Raw genomic sequence first — 26,331 nt, 5'->3', positions numbered from 1 at the left:
AATACTTCTCGTTTCTGTAATGAATCCGGAAGGTAAACGCCATCACAAAGCCCGACTCCTACCTGTTACCCCGAATGGAGGATTGCATAGGTCGGTTTGGTTCTGCCAGATACGTTACAAAGTTGGATCTGTTAAAAGGTTACTGGCAGGTTCCATTAACTCCCCATGCTTCAGAGATCTCTGCCTTCGTCACCCCTGATTCGTTCCTCCAATACACAGTGATGCCGTGACTAAATGGCTTTGCTCAGCATTTAATAAAGTGACACAGGGCTACCTCTGTGTCTGTGACTGACTTTGGACAGAGTCAACATTCATCACTCTGAATTCAATATGTTATATATGTTGTATGTAACTTATTTATTTATTCATTTGTAGAACTTACCTACCGGCCAGCCTTGACCACAACAAAGTCCCCTTTACTTTAGCTGCACCACTGCTTTTTCTTCACAGGCCTAGTTCATCCAGTGTCCAAAACCTTCACTGGAGAAAGAGAGGTCCAAATCCAGAACCACAGTTCTCCCGATCCAGTCCCCCCGTGATGTGTTATATGTGATTTTTTTGGACGGGATGAAACTGAATGAAATTTTGTTGCTCTGTAACATGTGCAATGACAAAAAGCTGACTGATTCTAATTCATGAGTGGATGTTTACTCTATGCAAGGGAACTGTGGCAAGATGTATTACCAAAAATAAATACTGTATGTCTCCTGTCCGGTTCACCACACCCAATGTGACACTTAACCCAGCTCTTCTCTTTAGCTCAATTTTGAAACAGTCAACTATTAACAGATTTCATTAAAAGCCAGTTTCCCTGTTAAAAATTGCCCTCCTCGCTAGCACTTGTTGATGCTTTGCAGACGTTGGTTCTGTCTCACCTGGCGTCAGCGTGTGTTCTGAGGTGAACCTGGAGCAGCCAGAAGAACGGATGCTGAGGTAGAAACAGTCCCACACACAGAGCAAGGAACTGCCAGCCCTGTGGGGGCCACAACAAAAACACTTACACACATGCCTCACTAGTATTGTGTGACTATGACGTTCCTCTCATGTTGCTGGTGGGTTATTGCTGGTAGGTTTGTTCCTAAATGTGACTGGACTTGTTTGGGCTTTCAGAGGAAAAAGGAGATCTTTAAAAAAGGCTTTTGGGAAATGTTATTTACAGATGAACTAAAATAATCAAGACCTGGACCACTCAAACCTTCACAGACATGATGGTTGATATTTTAATCACCAGCGCTAGGGAAAAGTTGAGCTGTGAGTTATTCTCTGGAAATACATGCAAACTTTAAAAACAAACAGGAAGTGCTGGGCTTTCCCTCTCTATCTCTGCCCCCTGCTGGTCTGACTAAAAAGTGGACCATGTAAAAGAAAATTAGGCATAGAAGCACCTGTATATTTAACAATAATTTATCAGATTTACTAACTGTGACTGAGATGCTTTATTACTAATTTAATGGAACTTTTTGTCCTATTTCTTTCTTTTTAATCTAATTTGTACGTCGTAAAACTTTCATCCAGAGGCAGGCTTTCCCCCAACTTTATTCCCCCCTTAGTTTTTCCTTTTTTAAGTCAAACTTTTAGAGAGAAAAAATGTATCTAATGCAGATACACCCTGCTACCTCTCATGTTTTAATCCTCTAATTTCTAAATTTAAAACATAAAATAAAATACAAATTTTTAGGTAGAAAATTGTTTATCTAGTGCAGTGTTTTCCCTACTTTATTACCATTATTTTTATTAGATTCTTTGATAAAAATAAATTTAAAAAAACCTTATCTAATGGGAGTGTTTTCCCTCTTTTAACCTTTTTCATCTACATCATTTTTAGATAGAAAAACTCTATCTAATGGCAGACTGTCCCCAACTTTTTGTCTTGTTTTTCTTTTCCTTTTTGCAGGATTCCCCCCACACCCCCCTTTTTTACTCAATTGTTTGCAGGTTTTTTTCCTTTTTTGTCACTCCCTTTTTTCCATTTTCTTTTCATTTTTCTCTTTTTTTCTTAAAATATTTAGGTAAAAAAATAGTATATCAAATGCAGGGTTTTTCCCCTTTAATTCACCCCTTTTTTAATGAAAAAAAGAAAAACCTTAATCTAATGCAGGTTTTATTTCCTTTTTTACATTTTTTTTTCATCAAATTCTTAGGTAAAAATTGTTTATCAAATGCATGGATTTCCCCCCTTTAATTCCCCTTTTTCATTAGATTCTTTGATAGAAATATTGTTATTTAATGGGAGTGTTTTCCCCATTTTAATTCTACATAATTTTTAGACAGAAAAACCTTTATCTGATGGCAGGCTTTCACCCACTTTTTTCATGTTTTTTCTTTTGCATCCAATGTTTATATAACCTTTCTCTAACAGCCGGTTTGATACTGTTTCCTTCTATGATAAATGAAGGGCTTCCTGGTTGTGTGTAGCAGGGAAAGGAAGCCCACCTGCAGGGGTCCCGGGTGGCCGTGTGGGGATCTCCTGCGGGTCTGCTTGATCAGCTGGCAGAAAAGCTCGTTCTGAAGCTCAGGATGAGCCAGACACACCTGCAGGGCACTCTGGGCCAGAGACACGTGATAGTCAATGGCTGGAGCGTCGATGGCCACGTTGATGAAAAGCTGACACGTCTAAAGGGAGACGATGATTAAATGTCTTTGTCCTGTTGTTGAATATTTACAATAAACTCTTTCTGTCACAGTATACATCACCACTACACACAGGACTTATTTAAAGGCTGTTTTGCTTTTACTGATAGATGTCAGTGTGTTTGTGTGCACCTTAAATAGTTTGACAGCCTCCGTCTGCAGAGCCTGTGAGGGCAGCGTGGTGAGAGGAGAAGAAAGAGCCTCTTTAGTGAAACACAACTGTGGATGTCTCCACAGCTGGGAGCCTGGAGGGAGAAAAGCAGGAAAGATTCATGACTAAGGTCCTGTAGTCAATAACGCAAACATGGTATGGAGAGGGACAAAAATATACACAATGTGCAGCAATGACCAGGGCCAGGCAACGTTAGGTTAAACTAGGCAAGACCTGTATTTGGCAAAAAACAGAAGACTGACCTTGACTTTAAATATGGCCTTCAGTGAAAGTCAAGGTCACACATTGAAAGGAAATGTTGTTCAATGATACCAGTCTAAGCACTGTCTCTCAATTTGTTGCCATGGTATAGGGAAAAAAGTATGTCTTTTTTTCGTGATGTCATGAACTTTGACCCCTACCAATCTTTTTACTGGTAGGTAGGTCACACATTGAAAGGAAATGTTGTTCAATGGTACCAGTCTGAGCACTGTATCTCAATTTGTGGCCAAGTTATAGGGATTTGACCTCTACCAATCTTTTTACTGGTAGGTCGTACAGCTTTGGTGTAATTAAATAAAATACTCCACTTGAAAGGAGCTATTCATAAATGTAAGCATAAAACTTGTACGATAAATATTCATAGATTTGGCAAATATGCCAAATCTAATTAGGCGTTTCTGAGCAACAGATGGAGAAAGATGAGAAAAAGGTGGAATTCTGATGTAAATTTTACATCAGTTCAGGCACAAGAGACAATGACTGTGTTTGAAATGTCCCACTCCATACTATACACCAGTGTTTCTTAAATGGGGGTACATGTACCCCTAGGGGTATACGAGATGGCACTACAGGGGGTACTTGACAGACAGAGTGGAAAATTAACAAATAAAGTTGTAGTCTTGGTCCCACCCCAAACGTGATGTGACTGGAAATGATAAAAACTATAGAAATAATTCTATTCAGGAGCCACTAAATCAGTGGTTTTCATCCTTGACATCGGGACCCTCCTGGAGTTTAAATGGGATCACCTGAAATGACATATTTGTCCCTTTTTTAAAAAAATTAAAACACAATCTTAAACAATTGTATTTCTATAATTCCACTTTGTGAAATGTAAATCTAGTTCAACTAAAATGAAAGAAACATATCTGAGCTGAAACAAGATAAAAAAAAACGAATTATAGTAAAAAGATTTCTTTGGGGTCCCCAGGAATTCTTGATATCAAAATGGGGTCACGATCCAAAAAAGATTGGGAACCACTGCACTAAATACTGTTTCATTCCACTTATTTACAACATTAAATTCTTTAAAATGTGTGTTATCACTCATTCATTCTATCATTATGATCTATTGTTGTTTTTAAATAGTTTTCTAAGCAAAATGATAAAGTCGGACAAAGGGGGGACTTGGATTCAGAAAAAAGAGAAAGGGGGGCTTGAGCCAAAAAAGTTTAAGAACCACTGCTATACACTACAAACTAAATGAACATATACTGTCTAGTATATATTGTAAATATGATTAGGATGATGAGCGTTCATACTGATGTATACTTCCAAGTCTCCCAAGATACCAAGTAGAATATCAACATGTGCTCATTTGATCCATAAAACTCACAAAAACACATTTTATTCTGACATTTCAGAGATTTTCTGAGACCCTCCATTGTGCTACTGACTAAACTTCCGGTTAACTTCAAATCAAGAGTCCTATTTACAAAAGAGTTCATAAAACTAATGGCAGACAAGAAGAGATTATGTTGAGTATGACTAGTGTGCCCACTGGCATACTTAAAAAATGTCCACATATAGTATACATCTGGGTATTTCTCACGTACTCATTTTGACATCAGACTTAGTATGAGTAGTACGTTAGTATGCCATTTCAAACACAGCTGATGCTCTATGTCACGGAGCTATTTAACACATGGAAATGTTACCAGTAGCTTCACTAATTAACTAAACCAGTCACCGGTGTGCAAGTCAGCAGCTGTTAGCGTTTAAAGGGAGATTTCAAACAGCTGTCAAAAATCCAACAATTGCATCCAGACAGCATGTTGATCATTAGTTTTTATCAATGATTTATTGGCTCCATCAGTGAAAAGTGAAACCCAAGAAGAAGAAGGGGGAGGAGAAAGAGGGAGAAGGACAAGCATTATTCTAATGCTGACATGAATGTTGATCATGTGACCCTCAGATCAGATACAATCACATGTTTGTGGCTGTGATAAAAGTTGCCATCACTGCAGTAAAAAATATATGGGTATAGTAGATGAATGAGTGAGTGAGTGAATTAATGAGTGAATGAGTAAATGAATTAAAGAGCGAACGAATGATTAAATGAGTGAATTAATTAATAAGTGAATAAATGAATGAATGAGTGAGTGAATTAACTAATATAATGAATTAATACAATGAATGAATAAATGAATATAATGAATGAACTAATATCATGAATGAATAAATTAATTAATATAATGCATGAATGAATATAATGAATGAGTGAATAAATGAATTAATTAATTCATAAGTGAATAAATGAGCGAGTGAATGAACTAATATAATGAATGAACTAATATAATGAATGAACTAATATAATGAATGAACTAATATAATGAATTAATTAATATAATGAATAAATGAATGAATGAACACCAGTTGTTACCATAGAGACTAAACAGCTAACCACTCACTGGGGTCTCCATCCTGCTGGAGGAGTTTTCCCACTAGTTGTTCAAAGTCAGAGCCGACCTCGGCCCCGTAGACGCCCGCTGCCACAGACAGGTGGTACAGCCACGATGCCTTCAGGGATACACAGAGGAACAGGAATGAGAAGCTTTCTGTGGGTGATCACAATGTGAGGGGGGGGGTCTCAGGGTGGGGGTGCTGACCGTCTCATGGCATGATTCTATCAGCAGGAATGTTGGAACTTGGTCCTGTGGACGTACGGCGATAGTGAAGTATGGAGCCTGTAAACTGTGATCACAGGTGATCAGGTCCTCATCTGGCTCCTGGGAACCGTCCACCTTGTCTATCTGGGCCCCCCACAGCTTTATCTGACCCAGTGGGAACTAGAACAGGACAGTAGAGACTTGGATACAGATACAAAAATACAGAAGCTGAATTATTACATCAAAGTCCAGCCTGAACGATTAATCAATTATTCTTAATCGATTATTATTTATTTTGCATTTTGCCTTCTTTGGTTTATTCATGTTTGAAATTTGAGCAAATTTATTTTTGATATTCTTTTTTTCATTGTATTACAGAAATACAGTTTGTACAAGTTTGCCTTTTTTTTTTCCTTTTTTAAAACTCCCAAAAATGCTTTCAGCATCAGCCCCAAAAATCCCATCAGTCTGTCTCTACATTTAAGTAAGTTTTTTTTTTAACAACTTTACTAGTGAAAAAATAATAACCAATAAATAATTATAAGACACAGAGGCAAGCTATAAATAGATTAGATTAGAGAAACTAGATCAATCTCTGATGTGGGAACTCATTTGCCACCAACTTGCATGGTTCAATGACCTCATGTAAAGGATTTTTAATAAAGCCAAAGTTGGGGTCCAAAATAAAAATGAAGAAGTCGCATGAAGAAAAATGGTTTTATATCCCATGAAAGAGTAACATTTATATTATAAATTAAAACAGAAAGATTAGATTTTTTTTCTTCCATTCCCACATGCAGTTATGGACCAATGAAAATAGTTAAAAAAAAAAAAAAAGGATTTTTTTCAAATTGCAGAAGATCGTCACCCAAGAACCAATGCATATACAGTGAAGAAAATAAGTATTTGAACACCCTGCTATTTTGCAAGTTCTCCCACTAAGAAATCATGGAGGGGTCTGGAATTTTCATGGAAGGTGCATGTCCACTGTATGAGAGATAACCTAAAAAGAAAAATCCAGAAATCACAATCTATGATTTTTTAACAATGTATTCGTGTGATACAGCTGAAAATAAGTATTTGAACACCTGTCTATCAGCTAGAATTCTGACCCTCAAAGACCTGTTAGTCCGCCTTTAAAAGTCCTCCTCCACTCCACTGTATTATCCTGAATCAGATGCACCTGTGTGAGGTCGTTAGCTGCATAAAGACACCTGTCCACCCCATACAATCAGTAAGACCCAAACAGTCAGCATGGCTAAGAGCAAAGAGCTGTCCAAAGACACCAGAGACAAAATTGTACAACTCCACAAGGCTGGAAAGGGCTACGGAGAAATTGCAAAGCAGCTTGGTGAAAAAAGGTCCACTGTTGGAGCAATCATTAGAAAATGGAAAAAGCTAAACATGACGGACAATCTCAATCGGAGTGGAGCCCCATGCAAGATATCACCTCGTGGGGTCTCAATGATGCTAAGAAAGGTGAGGAATCAGCCCAGGACTACACGGCAGGACATGGTCAATGACCTGAAAAGAGCTGGGACCACTGTTTCCATGGTCACTGTTGGTAATACACTAAGACGTCATGGTTTGAAATCATGCATGGCATGAAAGGTTCCCCTGCTTAAACCAGCACATGTTAAGGCCCATCTTAAGTTTGCCAGTGACCATTTGGATGATCCAGAGGAGTCATGGGAGAAAGTTTTGTGGTCAGATGAGACCAAGATTGACCTTTTTGGTCATAATTCCACTATGCGTGTTTGGAGGAAGAAGAATGATACGTACCATCCCAAGAACACCATCCCTACTGTGAAGCATGGGGGTGGTAGCATCATGCTTTGGGGGTGTTTTTCTGCTCATGGGACAGGACGACTGTACTGTATTAAGGAGAGGATGCCTGCAGCCATGTATTGTGAGATATTGGCCAAAAACCTCCTTCCCTCAGTCAGATCATTGAAGATGAGTCGTGGCTGGATCTTCCAACATGACAATGACCCAAAGCACACAGCCAGGAAAACCAAGGAGTGGCCTAGCCAGTCTCCAGACCTAAATCCAATTGAAAATCTTTGGAGGGAGCTGAAAGTCCGTGTTACTCAGTGACAGCCCAGAAAGCTGACTGATCTAGAGAAGATCTGTGTGGAGGAGTGGGCCAAAATCCCTCCTGCAGTCTGTGCAAACCTGGTGAAGAACTACAGGAAACGTTTGACCTCTGTAATTGCAAACAAAGGCTACTCTACCAAATATTAACGTTGGTGTTCAAATACTTATTTTCAGCTGTATCACACGAATAAATTGTTAAAAAATCATAGATTGTGATTTCTGGATTTTTCTTTTTAGGTTATCTCTCATACAGTGGACATGCACCTTCCATGAAAATTCCAGACCCCTCCATGATTTCTAAGTGGGAGAACTTGCAAAATAGCAGGGTGTTCAAATACTTATTTTCTTCACTGTATGTGACTAATCATTAGTGATGTGAACAGTCTATGTTCATAACTGAAAGCTGATCACATTACAGGAAGCTGAGACATATGCTATGTATAGCACGTGTTTGTATATTCTGAGAGAGGAGGTGGAGCTGTATTACTATACCAAATTTCAGTTTCCTATGTGATGTAATTCCTGAGATGTTAGAAGCTGAAAATAAAATAAAAATGAAAACGCACAAAAATCAACACAAACCCCCCACATTAAAATCAAACTAAAGATTTACAGTGTGACTACTGGATAATCCTAGAACAATTGGTAAAATGTTCAGAATTTTTTTAGACCACAGTGCGTGAGATATCCTGAAAATGTGTTGAAATGACATGAAATGACTCAATGAGACTTTAAGTCTAACTTGACAGGAGGTCGACCCTCACCTTGTCTTCTTTGCTGCGGAAGTAGAATAAAGTTTTACCGATCAGAGCGCACCACACACGTTTGGAGTAGCCATGTTTTACCTGCAACAGAGAAAGTCAAAACCAATTGGAGACAAACTATTTAGTGATCCTGGTGCAATTGAGGATCCATTATTTCTTTCTAGGCTTTTATTTTGAAACAGGAAGTGCCCTGCTACGTTGAACTCTCGCCTCATGTAATCACTCACTTGACAACACTCAACACTGTCTCTAGAGCAGAGATGACCAACCTGCGGAACCACGGTCTAATTTTGCGCGGACCCCAAGGTGAATGCAAGAAATGACCCCAAAACACACAAATGACACAAAACCCACAAAATGACCCCAAAATACACTAGATGACAGAAAAACACACAAAGCAACAGAAAAAATACACAAAATTATTCAAAAATTCCTCAAAATGAATCCAAAAACAGACAAAATTAATAAAAACACAAGACAACACATACAAAATGATAACAAAAAACACTGACTCACAGAGAAACACACAAAACAACAGTAAGAATACACAAAATGACTCCAAAATCCACAAAATGACGACAAATATACACAAACTGACCCCAAAAAACCACAAATAAATCAAAAAACAGACAAAATGACAGAAAAATATAGACTTACAACAAAAATCCACAAAATGATGCCAAACACCCACAAAATGACTCCATAAAAACACTAAATCACAGAAAACCCCACAAAACGACAGCAAAATTCCACAAAATTATTTCAAAATTTCACAAAAGGACAACAAATATACACACAATGACCCCCCCAAAAAACTAAATGACAGAAATCACACAAAACAGAAAAAATACAAAAAGATTAATAGAAAATGACAGAAAAATATACAAAATTACAACAAAAATGTACAAAATGACTAAAGAAAACACAAGACAACACACAAAAAAATGACACAAAAAGACCAGAAAAAAAAATTACAAAATGACAACAAAAAACACTCAATCACAGAAAAAACTAAAACAAAAAAATATCAAAAATACACAAAATGATTCTGAAACTCACAAAATGGAAGTGAGTTGCAGTAAAGTTGTGTGAGTGTTGAAACCTTAATGATGAGTCCCTTCATCCCAGGGCGAACATCTGGCTGTGTGAACAGAGGACTTGCAGCTTTCACTCTCAGCACGCTCTGCAGCACTCGCAGCCACTCCTCCAGCAGGTTGGGAGAGTCAGCCTTCAGCACGTAAACACGCTTTCCCGTCACCACCTATAACCAAGAACACAACAGACCACACAAAGAGATGACTTTCAGCTCAGGATTGTGTGTGTCGTTACTAAAAAAGGAACTACTGTATATGAACTGATGTTAGAGATGATATGAACAACTGTTAGTGAGGGGCAAAAAATGGGGATTGTCTAATCCAGGAGTGTCAAACTCATTTTACTTCAGAAGCCAAATATGCAGCAGTTTGACCTCAAGTGGGCCACTGATTTTATGCTGGACAAGTCATTTTAATATTATTGCTCCCTAGTTTACACTTCTACACATACATAAAATACTAAATATATAAGAAACTGACCATATCCAAGCAATAAGTGGCAGATATCAGTCCCAACAGGGTATTCACTTTAAATTTCCAAGATTTTGTGACCAATTTCTATTTAATTAAGGGAAACATTGTGTCAGAATTTGAGGAAAATTGAAGGATTTTGAGTTTTTAAACTGTTTAACAATAAAAATCATGCGATATATGCACAGGGAAAACGGTGAGCACCTGCAAATATTGTTGTGTTTCATTCACACAATGATTTCTCTGTCATTTTTACTTTCTCCTGCGAGCCGAATTGGATGCTCCAAAGGGCCATGAGTTTAACACGAGGGCTAATCCGAGGGACACGTTATCAACATTCATGTCAGTCAAGAAAACAAAACAAAACAAAAACATTTATATGTCAGTTTATAGTAATGACCATCCTGAGCTTGTGTGGTTTTATTGTTGTTTTGTGAGTTTTTAGTCATTTTGGAGTCATTGTGTTTTTCAAGTCACCGTGTGTTTTTGTTGTCATTTAGTGGGTTATTTAGTGTGTTTGGTTGAATTTTCTTTTTTTTTTCTGAATTTTTATTGTCAGTTTGTGCATTTTTGGAGTCAACTTGCCTGAATTTGTTGGATTTTGTGTATTTTGAGTAATTTTGTTGGTATTTTGTTTGTCTTTGGAGACACTTTGTATGTGTTGTCCTTTTGTGTGTTTAATGAGTCACTTTGTTTTTGTTTTGTTACTTTGTGTACATTTCTTGACATCTGGCAATAATTTTGTGTATTTGAAGTTATTTTGTGTATCACGTTTGGCTTCGTGTGAGTGGTTGCTATGCGATGGACTGGAGCGATGTGCAGCTGGGTCGGTCAAAACGTCGTCCTTTGAGAAAGGAAAGAGGTTGATGTTTATCTCCTAGAAGGCTGTCAAAGTTCAGCTTCAAACAACAGATTCTGACTGTGGTTCACAGTAAGAAAAGGCTTTCCATTTTAAGCTCCTGTGTCTGTAAGACTGTGTTCCAGTTGTACTAGGAAGTTGGGATTTCCGAGTTCCGAGGCAGAAATATTGACTCCAACGCCCCCTGAGCTTTTTTTTTTTTTTAAATGAGCACTTTAATAGTTTATTTCACCATAGACATATTTTTAGGAAAAAAAATGATTTATTGAAATTGATAAACCAGGTGCATGTCTCCACATCATGACAGTCAACGACAACTAAACAAACAATACATACAGTTGCACTGGAATGAAAACAGAGGATATAACAAACTTGGTTAAATAAATAAGTATTGTATAAATTGTGTTTTTATATACAGAGTGAGCTAATTAATTTGGAATGTTTCAAAGATTTCATATCATATCAGTTCTTCAATCAAACTATTTTAGAGTGTTATATATTACAATACAAACAGATACAATACAGTTTGTATCTGTTTAAAAATAATTTAAAATGAAAAACTTGGCCAAGCATATAATTACATTCCTGCTAAAATTTCTCATTTTTATTCTACAATAACAGTCCAAAAGTTCTCATATTTGCTGTGACATGACTGCTACTGTTTGTTCCAATAACAGCCTTTAATGCCACAACACTATGTGTTGTTTTTGAGTTAAATACGTGTTACTGAGTATAACACAGTGATATGTTAGTGTAGGGGTTCTCAACCTTGGGGTCGCGAGACACTGTGAGGGGGTCATCAGACACCTTCAAGAAACTCAACTGAGTAGAACCTTAGCAGAGTGTTCTCTACTCATTTTCATCGTCCAGTCTTGGGCATCCATTTGGGTGTTGGTCACAGATGTCTGACACACCATCAGTGCACATGTTGTGTAGAAAACAAGCTGCCATGATGATCATCACCACTGCATCGATGCGTGTGTTCTGCAGATCTCTCAGACGCCTCCACCTGCACTTCATCCTCCCAAAGGCCTGGTCCACCACCGCCCTCCCACACCTCATCCTGGAGTTCTGCAGCTCGTCGGTCTTCGTTAGCGCCTCGTCGTCACATTTAGGAGTGACCACGAAAGGGAAGTCCGGCCCAACGTAGGCGCTGTCCCCTAGCAGGCTGTGCTCACCCATGTTTTCCTGCCACTTTGCATAGAAGTCAGAGCACTTCAACATCCTGGCATCGCGGACCTTCCCCGGTGGTCCGGCAAAAATGTCAATGAATCGCCGCCTCTCATCCACAATCCCCTGGAGGAGGACGGAATAGAAGGACTTGCAGTTCATGTAGTCTCCTCCTCTTATTGGGGGCCTTTGGACCCTGATGTGGCATCCATCGATCGCACCGATGATGCCGGCGAGGCCACAGAGGCGCTGGAAAGCAGCCGCAGACTCCGCCCTCCCACTGCTGTCGGGCCAGGATATGAAGGACGTTCCTATTGTGCTCATGATGCTGAGAGCCTGGAGGATGATCCTGTGAGCGCTAGACAGCGACACGTCAAACTTATCTGACATCTCACGAAAGCTGTGTTGGTTGGCCATGTACCACAGCAACATCAGTACCTTCTTCTTCACAGGGACGGGACACACACCTTGAATGTTTTGGTTTTCAAAGCCGTTGTGCTGCAGCTTCATCGCCAGGTATTCAAACTGGGGTTTGGTGACACGGAAATGCTGTTTGAACGTGTGATCATCCATGTTCAGCATGACCTCCCACTCTGTACCGGTCCTTAATATGACGCGCTGCATAGGCTGCAGCAAAGCCATGACTCTAGACCAGAGACGAGACAGGTTTCATTACAGACAACGACACATTGACATTTTACACTCATTTCTACCAAAGGTCCTCCTGTTATAATTTTTTCACTTCCTATACAATGGTCAGAAACTGTAGGAATGAGGAAAACTGACCCATTTATCATTAACCAATGGCATACACACATACCCCCTGGTTTTTGTTGACCAGCCAGGAGGGGGAAATTTTTAAAAATGACTTGATTATGGACAAATGTGCGCAAACAATATTCCGTTTGTTAAGGTTAGGCTAAGCGCATGACTCAAAAATTCTTCCTTCCACTGCCGTGGGTTTGAATCCCACTTTTGTCAAATATATTTTTTTCATTTTAACATATCTAACACGGCAAATTCTACCTTTAAAAATACATATACAAAAAATGAACATTTTAGAGTATTTCCTGTGTTAGGGCTAAAATAAAAGGGTTAGCGGGGGAGCTAAAAATAAATATGAGCTAAAATAAAACATCACGTGATGCACTGATCAGTCACCTAAACTGGCCAATGAGGGGCGTTCCGTATGAATAGATAGAAAGTTGTTTACCTTAGTACTGTTTAACCTTGAGTGAATTTAACAAATGATAGGTTGCTTTGTTAAGTTCTTAATTTTGGTAGTTTGTTGTAAATTGACATATTTGTTTATTCTTGTACGTATTTGTCGAAAAAAAAAAAAAAATTCAGCTTCTATCAATGAATCATTTAGAAATTAGCGCTTGGTACTTTTTGTAAACAATGAATATGCTGAGAGGAGAGCGAGAGAGCTACCTTCTGCGCCTGTGTGCTTCCTCCTCTTCTTCCATCGTGTGTGAAAACTCCTCAATCACCGCATATTTGTCCAAAAGTCTCTTATGTTCGGACAAAGCAAGCGCGACAATAGCTTTAGCAGAAGTCTCCATCTTGTTTGCTGTCGTCTGCTTCTTCTTTGTAACGTTTATTCGACACGTTTTTTCAGACTTTACAACTGGGAGGCTCACGGGACGTTGATGTTTGTCGATATTTGCCAGAGCCGGGCGATGACGTAATTTCCGGTTGACTGACAGCGCATGCTCCTCAGCTCTTGAGCTCGTGTCTTTTGCCCCAAATAAAACGTTACAACGTGAAGCTCAGACTAGCTTCATCAGCAGGATAATAAAGAATGTTAGGGAACATTTCTCCTCTGTTGTGAATAATATAAACGGTTAAAAAAAAATAAAGTCCGTCCCTGGTTGGTTCTCAGGGTCGTGGGTTCGAGCCCCACGTTGGGAGACGACATTTTATGTTTTGTTTTTTATTGTATTTTTTAAATATGCAGTCGATTAATAAAAAATCGATGCATCCATTCGTTAATTTTGAGAGCAAACTTTGTACTTTTTGTCTATCTGTGATGATTAATGTAAGTAAGTGAATAATGTTTATTTATGTAGCACCTTTCACAGACAGACGTCACAGAGTGCTTTACTTATCAGCTCATTCACACTCACATTCACACACCAATTGGACAGAACTGCCATGCAAGGCGCTGGTCAACCACTGGGAGCAACTTGGGGTTCAGTGACTTGCCCAAAGTCACTTCAACACATAGACCGGGATCGAACCGCCAACCTTGATCAGAGACAACCCATTTACCACCTCAGCCACTGTCTTAAACCACCATACCTGATGCACATTTGAAGGAGAAAAGCTGATCTGAAGGTTGCAAGTTCAAGAATCACCTATGGAAGAATTTAAGGTGCGCTGGACTGATGTGTTTACTGATTTTTCCCTTCTTGTTTATTCCTCATATGTGCGTATTATACGATTTGGCGCAGTCGGTTAGTGCGTTCAGCTGTTAACCAAAAGGTGGGTGGTTCAATGTGTTAAAGGTGCAGTAAATGTATATGTACAGTAAAAGTACAGTATTAAAAATGTAACTGTACAGTAAATGTAAAGTATTAAAAAAAAAATAACACGAAAAATTCCAGATAAACAGTCTCTGTGACGCAACTGGTTAGCGCATTCGGCTGTAAGCCGAAAGGTTGGTGGTTCAAGTCCACCCAGGAACGGAGGAACTTTGTAGTCATTCTACCTTTGCTGTCTTTAATGATTACTGTTGTTAAACATACAGTATAAAGAAAGAACACAAAAAACTCCAGAAAAACAGTCTCTGTGGCGCAATTGTTGAACACGTTCGGCTGTTAACTGAAAGGTTGGTGGTGAAGCCCACCAATGAACGAACTAACTTTATTGTCATTCCGCCTATGGTGTTTTGAAAGATTACTGTTGTTAAATGTACAGTATAAAAAAAAAAAAAATATGAAAAATCCAGAGAAACAGTCTCTGTGACACAATTAGTTAACCGAAAGGTTGGTGGTTAAGCCCACCCGGGAACGAAGTAACTTCATTGACATTCCGCCTATGGTGTTTTGAAAAATAAATGTTGCTAAATGTACAGTAAAAAAAATAGGAAAAATTCCAGATAAAAAGTCTCTGTTTTGCAATTGGTTAGAGAGTTCGGCTGTTAACCGAAAGGTTGGTGGTTCAAGCCCACCCAGGGACGAAGTTACTTTGTAGTAATCCTGCCTTTTGTGTTTTTAAAAAAAAATAATAATAAAAATAATAATGGCTTGGATTTATATAGCGCTTTCTTCGAGGAGACTCAAACCGCGTTACAAAACCATTATTCATTCACACCAGTCACTCACGCAGTCATACCGGTGGTGGTAAGCTACAATGTAGCCACAGCTACCCTGGGGCTTACTGACAGATAACTGTTGTTAAACGTACAGTATAAAAAAAAAAACACGAAAAATTCCAGATTAACGGTCTCTGTGGTGCAATCGGTTAGCGCGGTCGGCTGTTAACCGAAAGTTTGGTGGTTCAAGCCCACCCAGGGACAAAGTTACTTTGTGGTAATCCTGCCTCTTTAGTTTTTAAAGATAACTTAAATCTACAGTATTAAAAAAAAAAAAACACACAAAAAAATTTCCAGATAAACAGTCTCTGTGGCGCAATCGGTCAGTATTAAAAAAAAGCACGAAAAAGTCCAGCTGCATGGTCTCTGTGGAGCAAACGGTTAGCGAGTTCGGCTGTAAACCGAAAGGCTGGTGGTTCAAGCCCACCCAGGGACGAAGTTACTTTGTACTCATTCTGCCTTTGGTGTTTTTAAAGATAACTGTTGCTCAACGTACAGCATAAGAAAAAAAGAAACGAAAAATTTCAGATAAATGGTCCTTGTGATGCATTCGGCTGTTAACCGAAAGGTTGGCGGTTCAAGCCCACCCAGAGACGGAGTTACATTGTACTCATTCTGCCTTTAGTGTTTTGGAAGATTACTGTTATTAAGCGTACAGTATAACAAAAAAAAAAACATGGAAAATTCCAGCTAAATGGTCTTTGTGGCGCAATCGGTTAGTGCGTTCGGCTGTAAACCGAAAGGCTGGTGGTTCAAGCCCACCCAGGGACGAAGTTACTTTGTACTCATTCTGCCTTTGGTGTTTTTAAAGATAACTGTTGCTCAACGTACAGCATAAGAAAAAAAGAAACGAAAAATTTCAGATAAATGGTCCTTGTGATGCATTCGGCTGTTAACCGAAAGGTTGGCGGTTCAAGCCCACCCAGAGACGGAGTTACATTGTACTCATTTTGCCTTTAGTGTTTTGGAAGATTACTGTTATTAAGCGTACAGTATAACAAAAAAAAAACATGGAAAATTCCAGCTAAATGGTCTTTGTGGCGCAATCGGTTAGTGCGTTCGGCTGTTAACTGAAAGGTTGGTGGTTTAAGCCCACCCAGGGACGAAGTTACTTTGTACACATTCTGCCTTTGGTGTTTTGGAAGGTTACTGTTATTGAGCGTACAGTATAAAAAAAAAACACGAAAAATTCCAGCTAAAGGGTCCCTGTGGCGCATTTGGTTAGCGCGGTCGGCTGTTAACTGAAAAGTTGGTGGTTCAAGCCCAACTAGGGACGAAGTTACTTTGTAGTAATCCTGCCTCTTGTGTTTTTAAAGATAACTGTTGTCAAACGTACAGTATAAACAAAAAACACGAAAAATTCCAGATAAATGGTCTCTGTGGCGCAATCGGTTGTTAACCGGAAGGTTGGTGGTTCAAGCCCTCCCAGGGACGAAGTTACTTTGTAGTAATCCTGCCTTTTGTGTTTTTAAAGATAACTGTTAAACGTACAGTATAAAAAAAAAAACACGAAACTTTCCAGATAAATGGTCTCTGTGGCGCAATCGGTTAGCGCGTTTGGCTGTTAACCGAAAGGCTGGTGGTTCAAGCCCACCCAGGGACGAAGTTACTTTGTAGTAATCCTGCCTCTTGTGTTTTGAAAGATAACTGTTGTTAAACGTACAGTATAAAAAAAAAACACAAAAAAGTACAGATAAATGGGCTCTGTGGCGCAATTGGTTAGCGCATTCGGCTGTTAACCGAAAGGTTGGTGGTTCAAGCCCACCCAGGGACGAAGTTACTTTGTACACATTCTGCCTTTGGTGTTTTGAAAGATAAATGTTGTTACACGTACAGTATTAAAAAAAAGCACGAAAAATTCCAGCTGCATGGTTTCTGTGGTGCATTCGGCTGTTAACTGAAAGGTTGGTGGTTCAAACCCACCCAGGGATGAAGTTACTTTGTAGTAATCCTGCCTCTTGTGTTTTTAAAGATAACTGTTGTCAAACGTACAGTATAAACAAAAAACACGAAAAATTCCAGATAAATGGTCTCTGTGGCGCAATCGGTTGATAACCGAAAGGTTGGTGGTTCAAGCCCACCCAGGGACGAAGTTAATTTGTAGTAATCCTGCCTTTTGTGTTTTTAAAGATAACTGTTGTTAAAAATAAAGTTTAAAAAAAAAAAAACACAAAAATGTCCAGATAAACAGTCTCTGTACATATCCAGTATAACAAAAAAAAAAACATGGAAAATTCCAGCTAAATTATCTTTGTGGCGCAATCGGTTAGTGTGTTCGGCTGTTAACTGAAAGGTTGGTGGTTTAAGCCCACCCAGGGACGAAGTTACTTTGTACACATTCTGCCTTTGGTGTTTTTAAGATAACTGTTGCTCAACATACAGCATAAGAAAAAAAAAAAAACGAAAAATTTCAGATAAATGGTCTTTGTGACGCATTTGGCTGTGAACTGAAAGGTTGGAGGTTCAAGCCCACCCAGGGACGGAGTTACTTTGTACACATTCTGCCTTTGGTGTTTTGAAAGATAAATGTTGTTACACGTACAGTATTAAAAAAAAGCACGAAAAATTCCAGCTGCATGGTTTCTGTGGCGCAATCGGCTAGCGCGTTCGGCTGTTAACTGAAAGGTTGGTGGTTCAAGCCCACCCAGGGACGAAGTTACTTTGTAGTAATCCTGCCTTTTGTGTTTTTAAAGATAACTGTTGTTAAAAATAAAGTTTAAAAAAAAAAAACACTAACATTCCCAAGTAAACAGTCTCTGTGGCGCAATAGGTTAGCGCATTCGGCTGTTAACCAAAAGGTTGGTGGTTCAAGCCCACGCAGGGACGAAGTTACTTTGTAGTAATCCTGCCTCTTGTGTTTTGAAAGATAACTGTTGTTAAACGTACAGTATAAACAAAAAACACAAAAAATTCCAGATAAATGGTCTCTGTGGCGCAATCGGTTGATAACCGAAAGGTTGGTGGTTCAAGCCCACCCAGGGACGAAGTTAATTTGTAGTAATCCTGCCTTTGGTGTTTTTAAAGATAACTGTTGTTAAACGTACAGTATTAAAAAAAAAAACACAAAAATGTCCAGATGAACAGTCTCTGTACATATACAGTATAACAAAAAAAAAAACATGGAAAATTCCAGCTAAATGGTCTTTGTGGCGCAATCGGTTAGTGCGTTCGGCTGTTAACTGAAAGGTTGGTGGTTTAAGCCCACCCAGGGACGAAGTTACTTTGTACACATTCTGCCTTTGGTGTTTTGGAAGGTTACTGTTATTGAGCGTACAGTATAAAAAAAAAAACACGAAAAATTCCAGCTAAATGGTCCCTGTGGCGCATTTGGTTAGCGCGGTCGGCTGTTAACTGAAAAGTTGGTGGTTCAAGCCCAACCAGGGACGAAGTTACTTTGTAGTAATCCTGCCTCTTGTGTTTTTAAAGATAACTGTTGTCAAACGTACAGTATGAACAAAAAACACAAAAAATTCCAGATAAATGGTCTCTGTGGCGCAATCGGTCAGCGCATTCGGCTGTTAACTGAAAGGTTGGTGGTTCAAGCCCACCCAGGGACGAAGTTACTTTGTACACATTCTGCCTTTGGTGTTTTGAAAGATAAAAGTTGTTACACGTACAGTATAAAAAAAAAACACGAAATTTTCCAGATGAACAGTCTCTGTGGTGCAATCGGTTAGCGCATTCAGCTGTTAACTGAAAGGTTGGCGGTTCAAGCCCACCCAGGGACGAAGTTACTTTGTACACATTCTGCCTTTGATGTTTTGGAAGGTTACTGTTATTGAGCGTACAGTATAAAAAAAAAACTCGAAAAATTCCAGATAAATGGTCCCTGTGGCGCATTTGGTTAGCGCGGTCGGCTGTTAACTGAAAGGTTGGTGGTTTAAGCCCACCCAGGGACAAAGTTACTTTGTACACATTCTGCCTTTGATGTTTTGAATGAGAACTGTTGTTAAACGTGCATCAAAAGAAGAAAAGAAATGATAAATTCCAGATAAATGGTCTCTGTGGCGCAATCGGTTGATAACCGAAAGGTTGGTGGTTCAAGCCCACCCAGGGACGAAGTTAATTTGTAGTAATCCTGCCTTTGGTGTTTTTAAAGATAACTGTTGTTAAACGTACAGTATTAAAAAAAAAAAACACAAAAATGTCCAGATAAACAGTCTCTGTAGCGCGATCGGTTAGCGTATTTGGCTGTAAACTGAAAGGTTGGTGGTTCAAGCCCTCTCAGGGACGAAGTTATTTTGTAGTAATCCTGCCTTTTGTGTTTTTAAAGATAACTGATGTTAAACGTACAGTATGAAAAAAAAACACGAAACTTTCCAGATAAATGGTCTCTGTGGCGCAATCGGTTAGCGCGTTCGGCTGTTAACTGAAAGGTTGGTGGTTCAAGCCCACCCAGAGACGGAGTTACTTTGTACACATTCTGCCTTTGGTGTTTTTAAAGATAGCTGTTGCTCAACATACAGCATAAGAAAAAAAAAAACGAAAAATTTCAGATAAATGGTCCTTGTGATGCATTCGGCTGTTAACCGAAAGGTTGGCGGTTCAAGCCCACCCAGAGACGGAGTTACATTGTACTCATTCTGCCTTTAGTGTTTTGGAAGATTACTGTTATTAAGCGTACAGTATATAAAAAAAAAAACACGGAAAATTCCAGCTAAATGGTCTTTGTGGCGCAATCGGTTAGTGCGTTCGGCTGTTAACTGAAAACACGAAAAATTCCAGATAAATGGTCTCTGTGGCGCAATCGGTTGTTAACCGGAAGGTTGGTGGTTCAAGCCCTCCCAGGGACGAAGTTACTTTGTAGTAATCCTGCCTTTTGTGTTTTTAAAGATAACTGTTAAACGTACAGTATAAAAAAAAAACACGAAACTTTCCAGATAAATGGTCTCTGTGGCGCAATCGGTTAGCGCGTTTGGCTGTTAATTGAAAGGCTGGTGGTTCAAGCCCACCCAGGGACGAAGTTACTTTGTACACATTCTGCCTTTGGTGTTTTTAAGATAACTGTTGCTCAACATACAGCATAAGAAAAAAAAAAAAAAAAAAATTTCAGATAAATGGTCTTTGTGACGCATTCGGCTGTGAACTGAAAGGTTGGAGGTTCAAGCCCACCCAGGGACGGAGTTACTTTGTACACATTCTGCCTTTGGTGTTTTGAAAGATAAATGTTGTTACACGTACAGTATTAAAAAAAAGCACGAAAAATTCCAGCTGCATGGTTTCTGTGGCGCAATCGGCTAGCGCGTTTGGCTGTTAACTGAAAGGCTGGTGGTTCAAGCCCACCCAGGGACGAAGTTACTTTGTAGTAATCCTGCCTCTTGTGTTTTTAAAGATAACTGTTGTCAAACGTACAGTAGAAACAAAAAACACGAAAAATTCCAGATAAATGGTCTCTGTGGCGCAATCGGTTGATAACCGAAAGGTTGGTGGTTCAAGCCCTCCCAGGGACGAAGTTACTTTGTAGTAATCCTGCCTTTTGTGTTTTTAAAGATAACTGTTGTTAAAAATAAAGTTTAAAAAAAAAAAAAACACTAACATTCCCAAGTAAACAATCTCTGTGGCGCAATAGGTTAGCGCATTCGGCTGTTAACCGAAAGGTTGGTGGTTCAAGCCCACCCAGGGACGAAGTTACTTTGTAGTAATCCTGCCTCTTGTGTTTTGAAAGATAACTGTTGTTAAACGTACAGTATAAACAAAAAACACAAAAAATTCCAGATAAATGGTCTCTGTGGCGCAATCGGTTGATAACCGAAAGGTTGGTGGTTCAAGCCCACCCAGGCACGAAGTTAATTTGTAGTAATCCTGCCTTTGGTGTTTTTAAAGATAACTGTTGTTAAACGTACAGTATTAAAAAAAAAAACACAAAAATGTCCAGATAAACAGTCTCTGTAGCGCGATCGGTTAGCGTATTTGGCTGTAAACTGAAAGGTTGGTGGTTCAAGCCCTCTCAGGGACGAAGTTATTTTGTAGTAATCCTGCCTTTTGTGTTTTTAAAGATAACTGATGTTAAACGTACAGTATGAAAAAAAAACACGAAACTTTCCAGATAAATGTTCTCTGTGGCGCAATCGGTTAGCGCGTTCGGCTGTTAACTGAAAGGCTGGTGGTTCAAGCCCACCCAGGGACGAAGTTACTTTGTACACATTCTGCCTTTGGTGTTTTTAAAGATAACTGTTGCTCAACGTACAGCATAAGAAAAAAAGAAACGAAAAATTTCAGATAAATGGTCCTTGTGATGCATTCGGCTGTTAACCGAAAGGTTGGCGGTTCAAGCCCACCCAGAGACGGAGTTACATTGTACTCATTCTGCCTTTAGTGTTTTGGAAGATTACTGTTATTAAGCGTACAGTATATAAAAAAAAAAACACCGAAAATTCCAGCGAAATGGTCTTTGTGGCGCAATCGGTTAGTGCGTTCGGCTGTTAACTGAAAGGTTGGTGGTTTAAGCCCACCCAGGGACGAAGTTACTTTGTACACATTCTGCCTTTGATGTTTTGAATGAGAATTGTTGTTAAACGTGCATCAAAAGAAGAAAAGAAATGATAAATTCCAGAGAAATGGTTTCTGTGGCGCATTCGGCTGTTAACCGAAAGGCTGGTGGTTCAAGCCCTCTCAGGGACGAAGTTATTTTGTAGTAATCCTGCCTTTTGTGTTTTTAAAGATAACTGATGTTAAACGTACAGTATGAAAAAAAAACACGAAACTTTCCAGATAAATGGTCTCTGTGGCGCAATCGGTTAGCGCGTTCGGCTGTTAACTGAAAGGCTGGTGGTTCAAGCCCACCCAGGGACGAAGTTACTTTGTACACATTCTGCCTTTGGTGTTTTTAAAGATAACTGTTGCTCAACGTACAGCATAAGAAAAAAAGAAACGAAAAATTTCAGATAAATGGTCCTTGTGATGCATTCGGCTGTTAACCGAAAGGTTGGCGGTTCAAGCCCACCCAGAGACGGAGTTACATTGTACTCATTCTGCCTTTAGTGTTTTGGAAGATTACTGTTATTAAGCGTACAGTATATAAAAAAAAAAACACCGAAAATTCCAGCGAAATGGTCTTTGTGGCGCAATCGGTTAGTGCGTTCGGCTGTTAACTGAAAGGTTGGTGGTTTAAGCCCACCCAGGGACAAAGTTACTTTGTACACATTCTGCCTTTGATGTTTTGAATGAGAACTGTTGTTAAACGTGCATCAAAAGAAGAAAAGAAATGATAAATTCCAGAGAAATGGTCTCTGTGGCGCAATCGGCTAGCGCATTCGGCTGTTAACCGAAAGGCTGGTGGTTCAAGCCCACCCAGGGACGAAGTTACTTTGTAGTAATCCTGCCTTTTGTGTTTTTAAAGATAACTGTTGTTAAACGTACAGTATTAAAAAAAAAAACACAAAAATGTCCAGATAAACAGTCTCTGTAGCGCAATCGGTTAGCGTATTTGGCTGTAAACTGAAAGGTTGGTGGTTCAAGCCCTCTCAGGGACGAAGTTATTTTGTAGTAATCCTGCCTTTTGTGTTTTTAAAGATAACTGTTGTTAAAAATAAAGTTTAAAAAAAAAAAAACACTAACATTCCCAAGTAAACAGTCTCTGTGGCGCAATAGGTTAGCGCATTCGGCTGTTAACCGAAAGGTTGGTGGTTCAAGCCCACCCAGGGACGAAGTTACTTTGTAGTAATCCTGCCTCTTGTGTTTTTAAAGATAACTGTTGTTAAACGTACAGTATAAACAAAAAACACAAAAAATTCCAGATAAATGGTCACTGTGGCGCAACGGGTTGTTAACCGAAAGGTTGGTGGTTCAAGCCCACCCAGGGACGAAGTTAATTTGTAGTAATCCTGCCTTTGGTGTTTTTAAAGATAACTGTTGTTAAACGTACAGTATTAAAAAAAAAACACAAAAATGTCCAGATAAACAGTCTCTGTAGCGCAATCGGTTAGCGTATTTGGCTGTTAACTGAAAGGTTGGTGGTTCAAGCCCTCTCAGGGACGAAGTTATTTTGTAGTAATCCTGCCTTTTGTGTTTTTAAAGATAACTGATGTTAAACGTACAGTATGAAAAAAAAACACGAAACTTTCCAGAGAAATGGTCTCTGTGGCGCAATCGGTTAGCGTGTTCGGCTGTTAACTGAAAGGTTGGTGGTTCAAGCCCACCCAGGGACGAAGTTACTTTGTACACATTCTGCCTTTGGTGTTTTTAAAGATAACTGTTGCTCAACGTACAGCATAAGAAAAAAAGAAACGAAAAATTTCAGATAAATGGTCCTTGTAATGCATTCGGCTGTTAACCGAAAGGTTGGCGGTTCAAGCCCACCCAGAGACGGAGTTACATTGTACTCATTCTGCCTTTAGTGTTTTGGAAGATTACTGTTATTAAGCGTACAGTATATAAAAAAAAAAACACGGAAAATTCCAGCTAAATGGTCTTTGTGGCGCAATCGGTTAGTGCGTTCGGCTGTTAACTGAAAGGTTGGTGGTTTAAGCCCACCCAGGGACGAAGTTACTTTGTACACATTCTGCCTTTGGTGTTTTGGAAGATTACTGTTATTGAGCGTACAGTATATAAAAAAAAAACACGAAAAATTCCAGCTAAATGGTCTCTGTGGCGCAATCGGTTAGCGCATTCGGCTGTTAACTGAAAGGTTGGTGGTTCAAGCCCACCCAGGGACGAAGTTACTTTGTACACATTCTGCCTTTGGTGTTTTGAAAGATAAATGTTGTTACACGTACAGTATTAAAAAAAAGCACGAAAAATTCCAGCTGCATGGTTTCTGTGGCGCGTTCGGCTGTTAACTGAAAGGCTGGTGGTTCAAGCCCACCCAGGGACGAAGTTACTTTGTAGTAATCCTGCCTCTTGTGTTTTTAAAGATAACTGTTGTCAAACGTACAGTATAAACAAAAAACACGAAAAATTCCAGATAAATGGTCTCTGTGGCGCAATCGGTTGATAACCGAAAGGTTGGTGGTTCAAGCTGTTATGGTCATTTTTATATTCATCATCATATCCTCAAATGTATGTTCATGTGTACAATTTGTCATGTTTTAATACATGACGACTCCATTACTCTTTACACTTTTGAACAGCTGAATCATGATTAAACAGTACAGCTTGTATTATTCTCAGTGCAGCACAGTCTCTGCTCACATGCAGATATACACTGACGCACACACTTATCAAGGACAGATAAAGACTGGCACCGAACCTTCTCATAACATCTTCATCATCCTCCAACATTTCCACTATGGGCATCTGACTCCCTCCCTTTTGTCTCTCACTGTTGGGACCTTTTCTTATCTGTATAAAACCTTAAGCTGAAACTGTTAGGGGGCGCAGCACTTCCTTCGGACGTCCGCCTGGACGGACGCTAACTTTGTTCCATCTTGTACCTTTTTTCTTAGTTTAGAATAAACTTTTTTTATATAAAATCATCAATGCTTCTCCTGGACTCCATCATTCAACCAGAGCAATGAATCATGTCTCCAAATGAGGTCAACCGTAAATTCAGCCGTAACAATTGGCGTCGACGAACTGAATCCATCTTCTGCTCTGTGGGGCATCGACCGTGGACCAGCACTGGGTCGACACACTTGCCCCGGGGCTGGCCCGCGGTGGTCCGCCCATGGACGGAGACTGGAGCACGAACCATCGGTTGAACCTCAAACACCAATTCGGACTAAGGTAAAGCTGCCTTTATAAACATATATATATAAATTTTCATTTACATATATATTTGCTCTGTGTTGATTTTTTTTTGGAACCAGTCAAGCATTGCATTGATTTTCAGCTTTGAGCTTTGATTGTGATCCTCAGCTGTTCTGTGTTTTGACAGTGAATAGAGAGAAGGGCTCAAATGGTTGAAGTTCTTTGCTTTATAATGCTGTAGGTTCCCTCTGGTTTTCTTCGGGCTCGGATATTTTGTTTAGGCATAAAATACGGCTGGTCATTATTTACTTTGGTTTTGTTCGGACACCCACAGACAGCCTGTGAGGTCCTGACCATAGATAGACGGGCAACCAAAGTTTCCAAAACATCCCACCGGTGCCATGATCTGAGTTCACCTCTGTACCGAAAGCAAAATAGATTAAAACCCCGAACCTAACCTAAATTGTGTTTCTGTGAATCAAACAGATGAAGAATCCAATAAACAAATAATATATGCATACGCATATACAATCTTGGTATGATGTGAACTCAGATCATGCTTCAGTGAGTTTTACTTCTTTTTTTATCTTTGTTTTTATTTTGTTTAAACGTGAATCAGATTTTTCCCTTTGGGTGTTTGGCTTTAATGCTTTCATTTGGACGAGTGTCAGCTTTTTGGCTTCTGTGCGCCTTGGTTTTTTCTCTCGTCACACACACACACACACACACACACACACACACACACACACACACACACACACACACACACACACTCAAAGGAAAGAGAGAGAGCCAAACACGCACGCACGCACCCACGCACAGAGAGAGAGAGGGAAGCGCGCGCACGCACAGGCACGCGCACGCACAGAGAGCCACACCCAACAGAGAGAGAGAGAGAGGTGGCGCCCCTCACTGGCCAGTTTAGTGCACTACACACTTGTGGCACAACATTGTGATTTCTCACCTTGCCCCCTGCCGATAGAATAGTGCCATTACACACAGACTATTTTTATTTTTATTTTAAATTTTATTTTGATTTCATGTTTGATGGGTTCACTCTAAAATGAAAATGAGCAACACACACTCAAACACACACACAGATGAATACAGTATTTCATTTTATTTTTTTTAATATTACTGTTATCATCATTATCATTTTTTTATTATTATTCTATTGTTGGCTTTGTGGTTGCCCCCCTGAAGAAACGACATCTTCAATGAAAGAATGAAATCACCTTCAACTCTTACGCTAATGAA

The 26,331-nt window shown here is 39.4% G+C and overlaps 2 protein-coding genes, 1 long non-coding RNA gene and 15 other non-coding genes across 19 annotated transcripts in view; 15 read left to right on the top strand and 3 right to left on the bottom strand.

Annotated features, from left to right (window-relative positions):
* Positions 1-26,331, bottom strand: part of LOC114476649 (uncharacterized) — a 319,238-nt gene that overhangs the window by 18,940 nt on the left and 273,967 nt on the right. The gene's annotated exons all lie outside the window — the stretch shown is intronic.
* The window catches only part of plekhh2 (pleckstrin homology domain containing, family H (with MyTH4 domain) member 2), a 104,995-nt gene that overhangs the window by 18,425 nt on the left and 60,239 nt on the right, over positions 1-26,331 (bottom strand). For both annotated transcript variants that reach the window (XM_028468453.1, XM_028468454.1), the window contains 7 exons: positions 9,637-9,795; positions 8,535-8,615; positions 5,674-5,853; positions 5,476-5,584; positions 2,764-2,876; positions 2,434-2,613; positions 876-973 (listed from right to left, as the gene is read on the bottom strand). In XM_028468453.1, the coding sequence (XP_028324254.1) occupies positions 876-973; positions 2,434-2,613; positions 2,764-2,876; positions 5,476-5,584; positions 5,674-5,853; positions 8,535-8,615; positions 9,637-9,795 (920 nt within the window). The remainder of the gene's footprint in view (positions 1-875; positions 974-2,433; positions 2,614-2,763; positions 2,877-5,475; positions 5,585-5,673; positions 5,854-8,534; positions 8,616-9,636; positions 9,796-26,331) is intronic.
* On the bottom strand, positions 11,324-13,837 carry LOC114476648 (protein ALP1-like). The gene is made up of 2 exons (XM_028468456.1): positions 13,563-13,837; positions 11,324-12,774 (listed from the first exon to the last, which is right to left on the bottom strand). The coding sequence occupies exons 1-2, from the start codon at positions 13,691-13,693 to the stop codon at positions 11,808-11,810; spliced, it is 1,098 nt and encodes a 365-aa protein (XP_028324257.1). The 5' UTR covers positions 13,694-13,837; the 3' UTR covers positions 11,324-11,807.
* Positions 14,745-14,818, top strand: trnay-gua (transfer RNA tyrosine (anticodon GUA)). Its single transcript has one exon. It is a non-coding gene; the product is annotated as a tRNA-Tyr (tRNA).
* Positions 15,810-15,883, top strand: trnay-gua (transfer RNA tyrosine (anticodon GUA)). Its single transcript has one exon. It is a non-coding gene; the product is annotated as a tRNA-Tyr (tRNA).
* trnay-gua (transfer RNA tyrosine (anticodon GUA)) lies at positions 16,145-16,218 on the top strand. The gene has a single exon. It is a non-coding gene; the product is annotated as a tRNA-Tyr (tRNA).
* trnan-guu (transfer RNA asparagine (anticodon GUU)) lies at positions 16,977-17,050 on the top strand. The gene has a single exon. It is a non-coding gene; the product is annotated as a tRNA-Asn (tRNA).
* Positions 17,148-17,221, top strand: trnan-guu (transfer RNA asparagine (anticodon GUU)). Its single transcript has one exon. It is a non-coding gene; the product is annotated as a tRNA-Asn (tRNA).
* trnan-guu (transfer RNA asparagine (anticodon GUU)) lies at positions 18,027-18,100 on the top strand. The gene has a single exon. It is a non-coding gene; the product is annotated as a tRNA-Asn (tRNA).
* On the top strand, positions 18,931-19,004 carry trnan-guu (transfer RNA asparagine (anticodon GUU)). Its single transcript has one exon. It is a non-coding gene; the product is annotated as a tRNA-Asn (tRNA).
* Positions 19,778-19,851, top strand: trnan-guu (transfer RNA asparagine (anticodon GUU)). The gene has a single exon. It is a non-coding gene; the product is annotated as a tRNA-Asn (tRNA).
* On the top strand, positions 20,999-21,072 carry trnan-guu (transfer RNA asparagine (anticodon GUU)). Its single transcript has one exon. It is a non-coding gene; the product is annotated as a tRNA-Asn (tRNA).
* On the top strand, positions 22,166-22,239 carry trnan-guu (transfer RNA asparagine (anticodon GUU)). Its single transcript has one exon. It is a non-coding gene; the product is annotated as a tRNA-Asn (tRNA).
* Positions 22,673-22,746, top strand: trnan-guu (transfer RNA asparagine (anticodon GUU)). The gene has a single exon. It is a non-coding gene; the product is annotated as a tRNA-Asn (tRNA).
* Positions 22,846-22,919, top strand: trnay-gua (transfer RNA tyrosine (anticodon GUA)). Its single transcript has one exon. It is a non-coding gene; the product is annotated as a tRNA-Tyr (tRNA).
* On the top strand, positions 23,020-23,093 carry trnan-guu (transfer RNA asparagine (anticodon GUU)). Its single transcript has one exon. It is a non-coding gene; the product is annotated as a tRNA-Asn (tRNA).
* trnan-guu (transfer RNA asparagine (anticodon GUU)) lies at positions 23,521-23,594 on the top strand. The gene has a single exon. It is a non-coding gene; the product is annotated as a tRNA-Asn (tRNA).
* Positions 24,028-24,101, top strand: trnan-guu (transfer RNA asparagine (anticodon GUU)). Its single transcript has one exon. It is a non-coding gene; the product is annotated as a tRNA-Asn (tRNA).

The sequence above is a fragment of the Gouania willdenowi genome, chromosome 15 (assembly GCF_900634775.1).
Source record: "Gouania willdenowi chromosome 15, fGouWil2.1, whole genome shotgun sequence".
In the NCBI taxonomy this organism is placed as follows: Eukaryota; Metazoa; Chordata; class Actinopteri; order Blenniiformes; family Gobiesocidae; genus Gouania; species Gouania willdenowi.
Note: the sequence above shows the minus strand (reverse complement) of the source record. Positions and strands in the feature narration are given on the sequence as shown.

Coding starts and splice junctions, on each gene's coding strand:
- LOC114476648 (XM_028468456.1), bottom strand. CDS start 13,693: ATGGAGACTTCTGCTAAAGCTATTGTCGCGCTTGCTTTGTCCGAACAT. Junction 12,775..13,562: donor GAAGCACACAGGCGCAGAAG/GTAGCTCTCTCG, acceptor TCTCTGGTCTAG/AGTCATGGCTTTGCTGCAGC.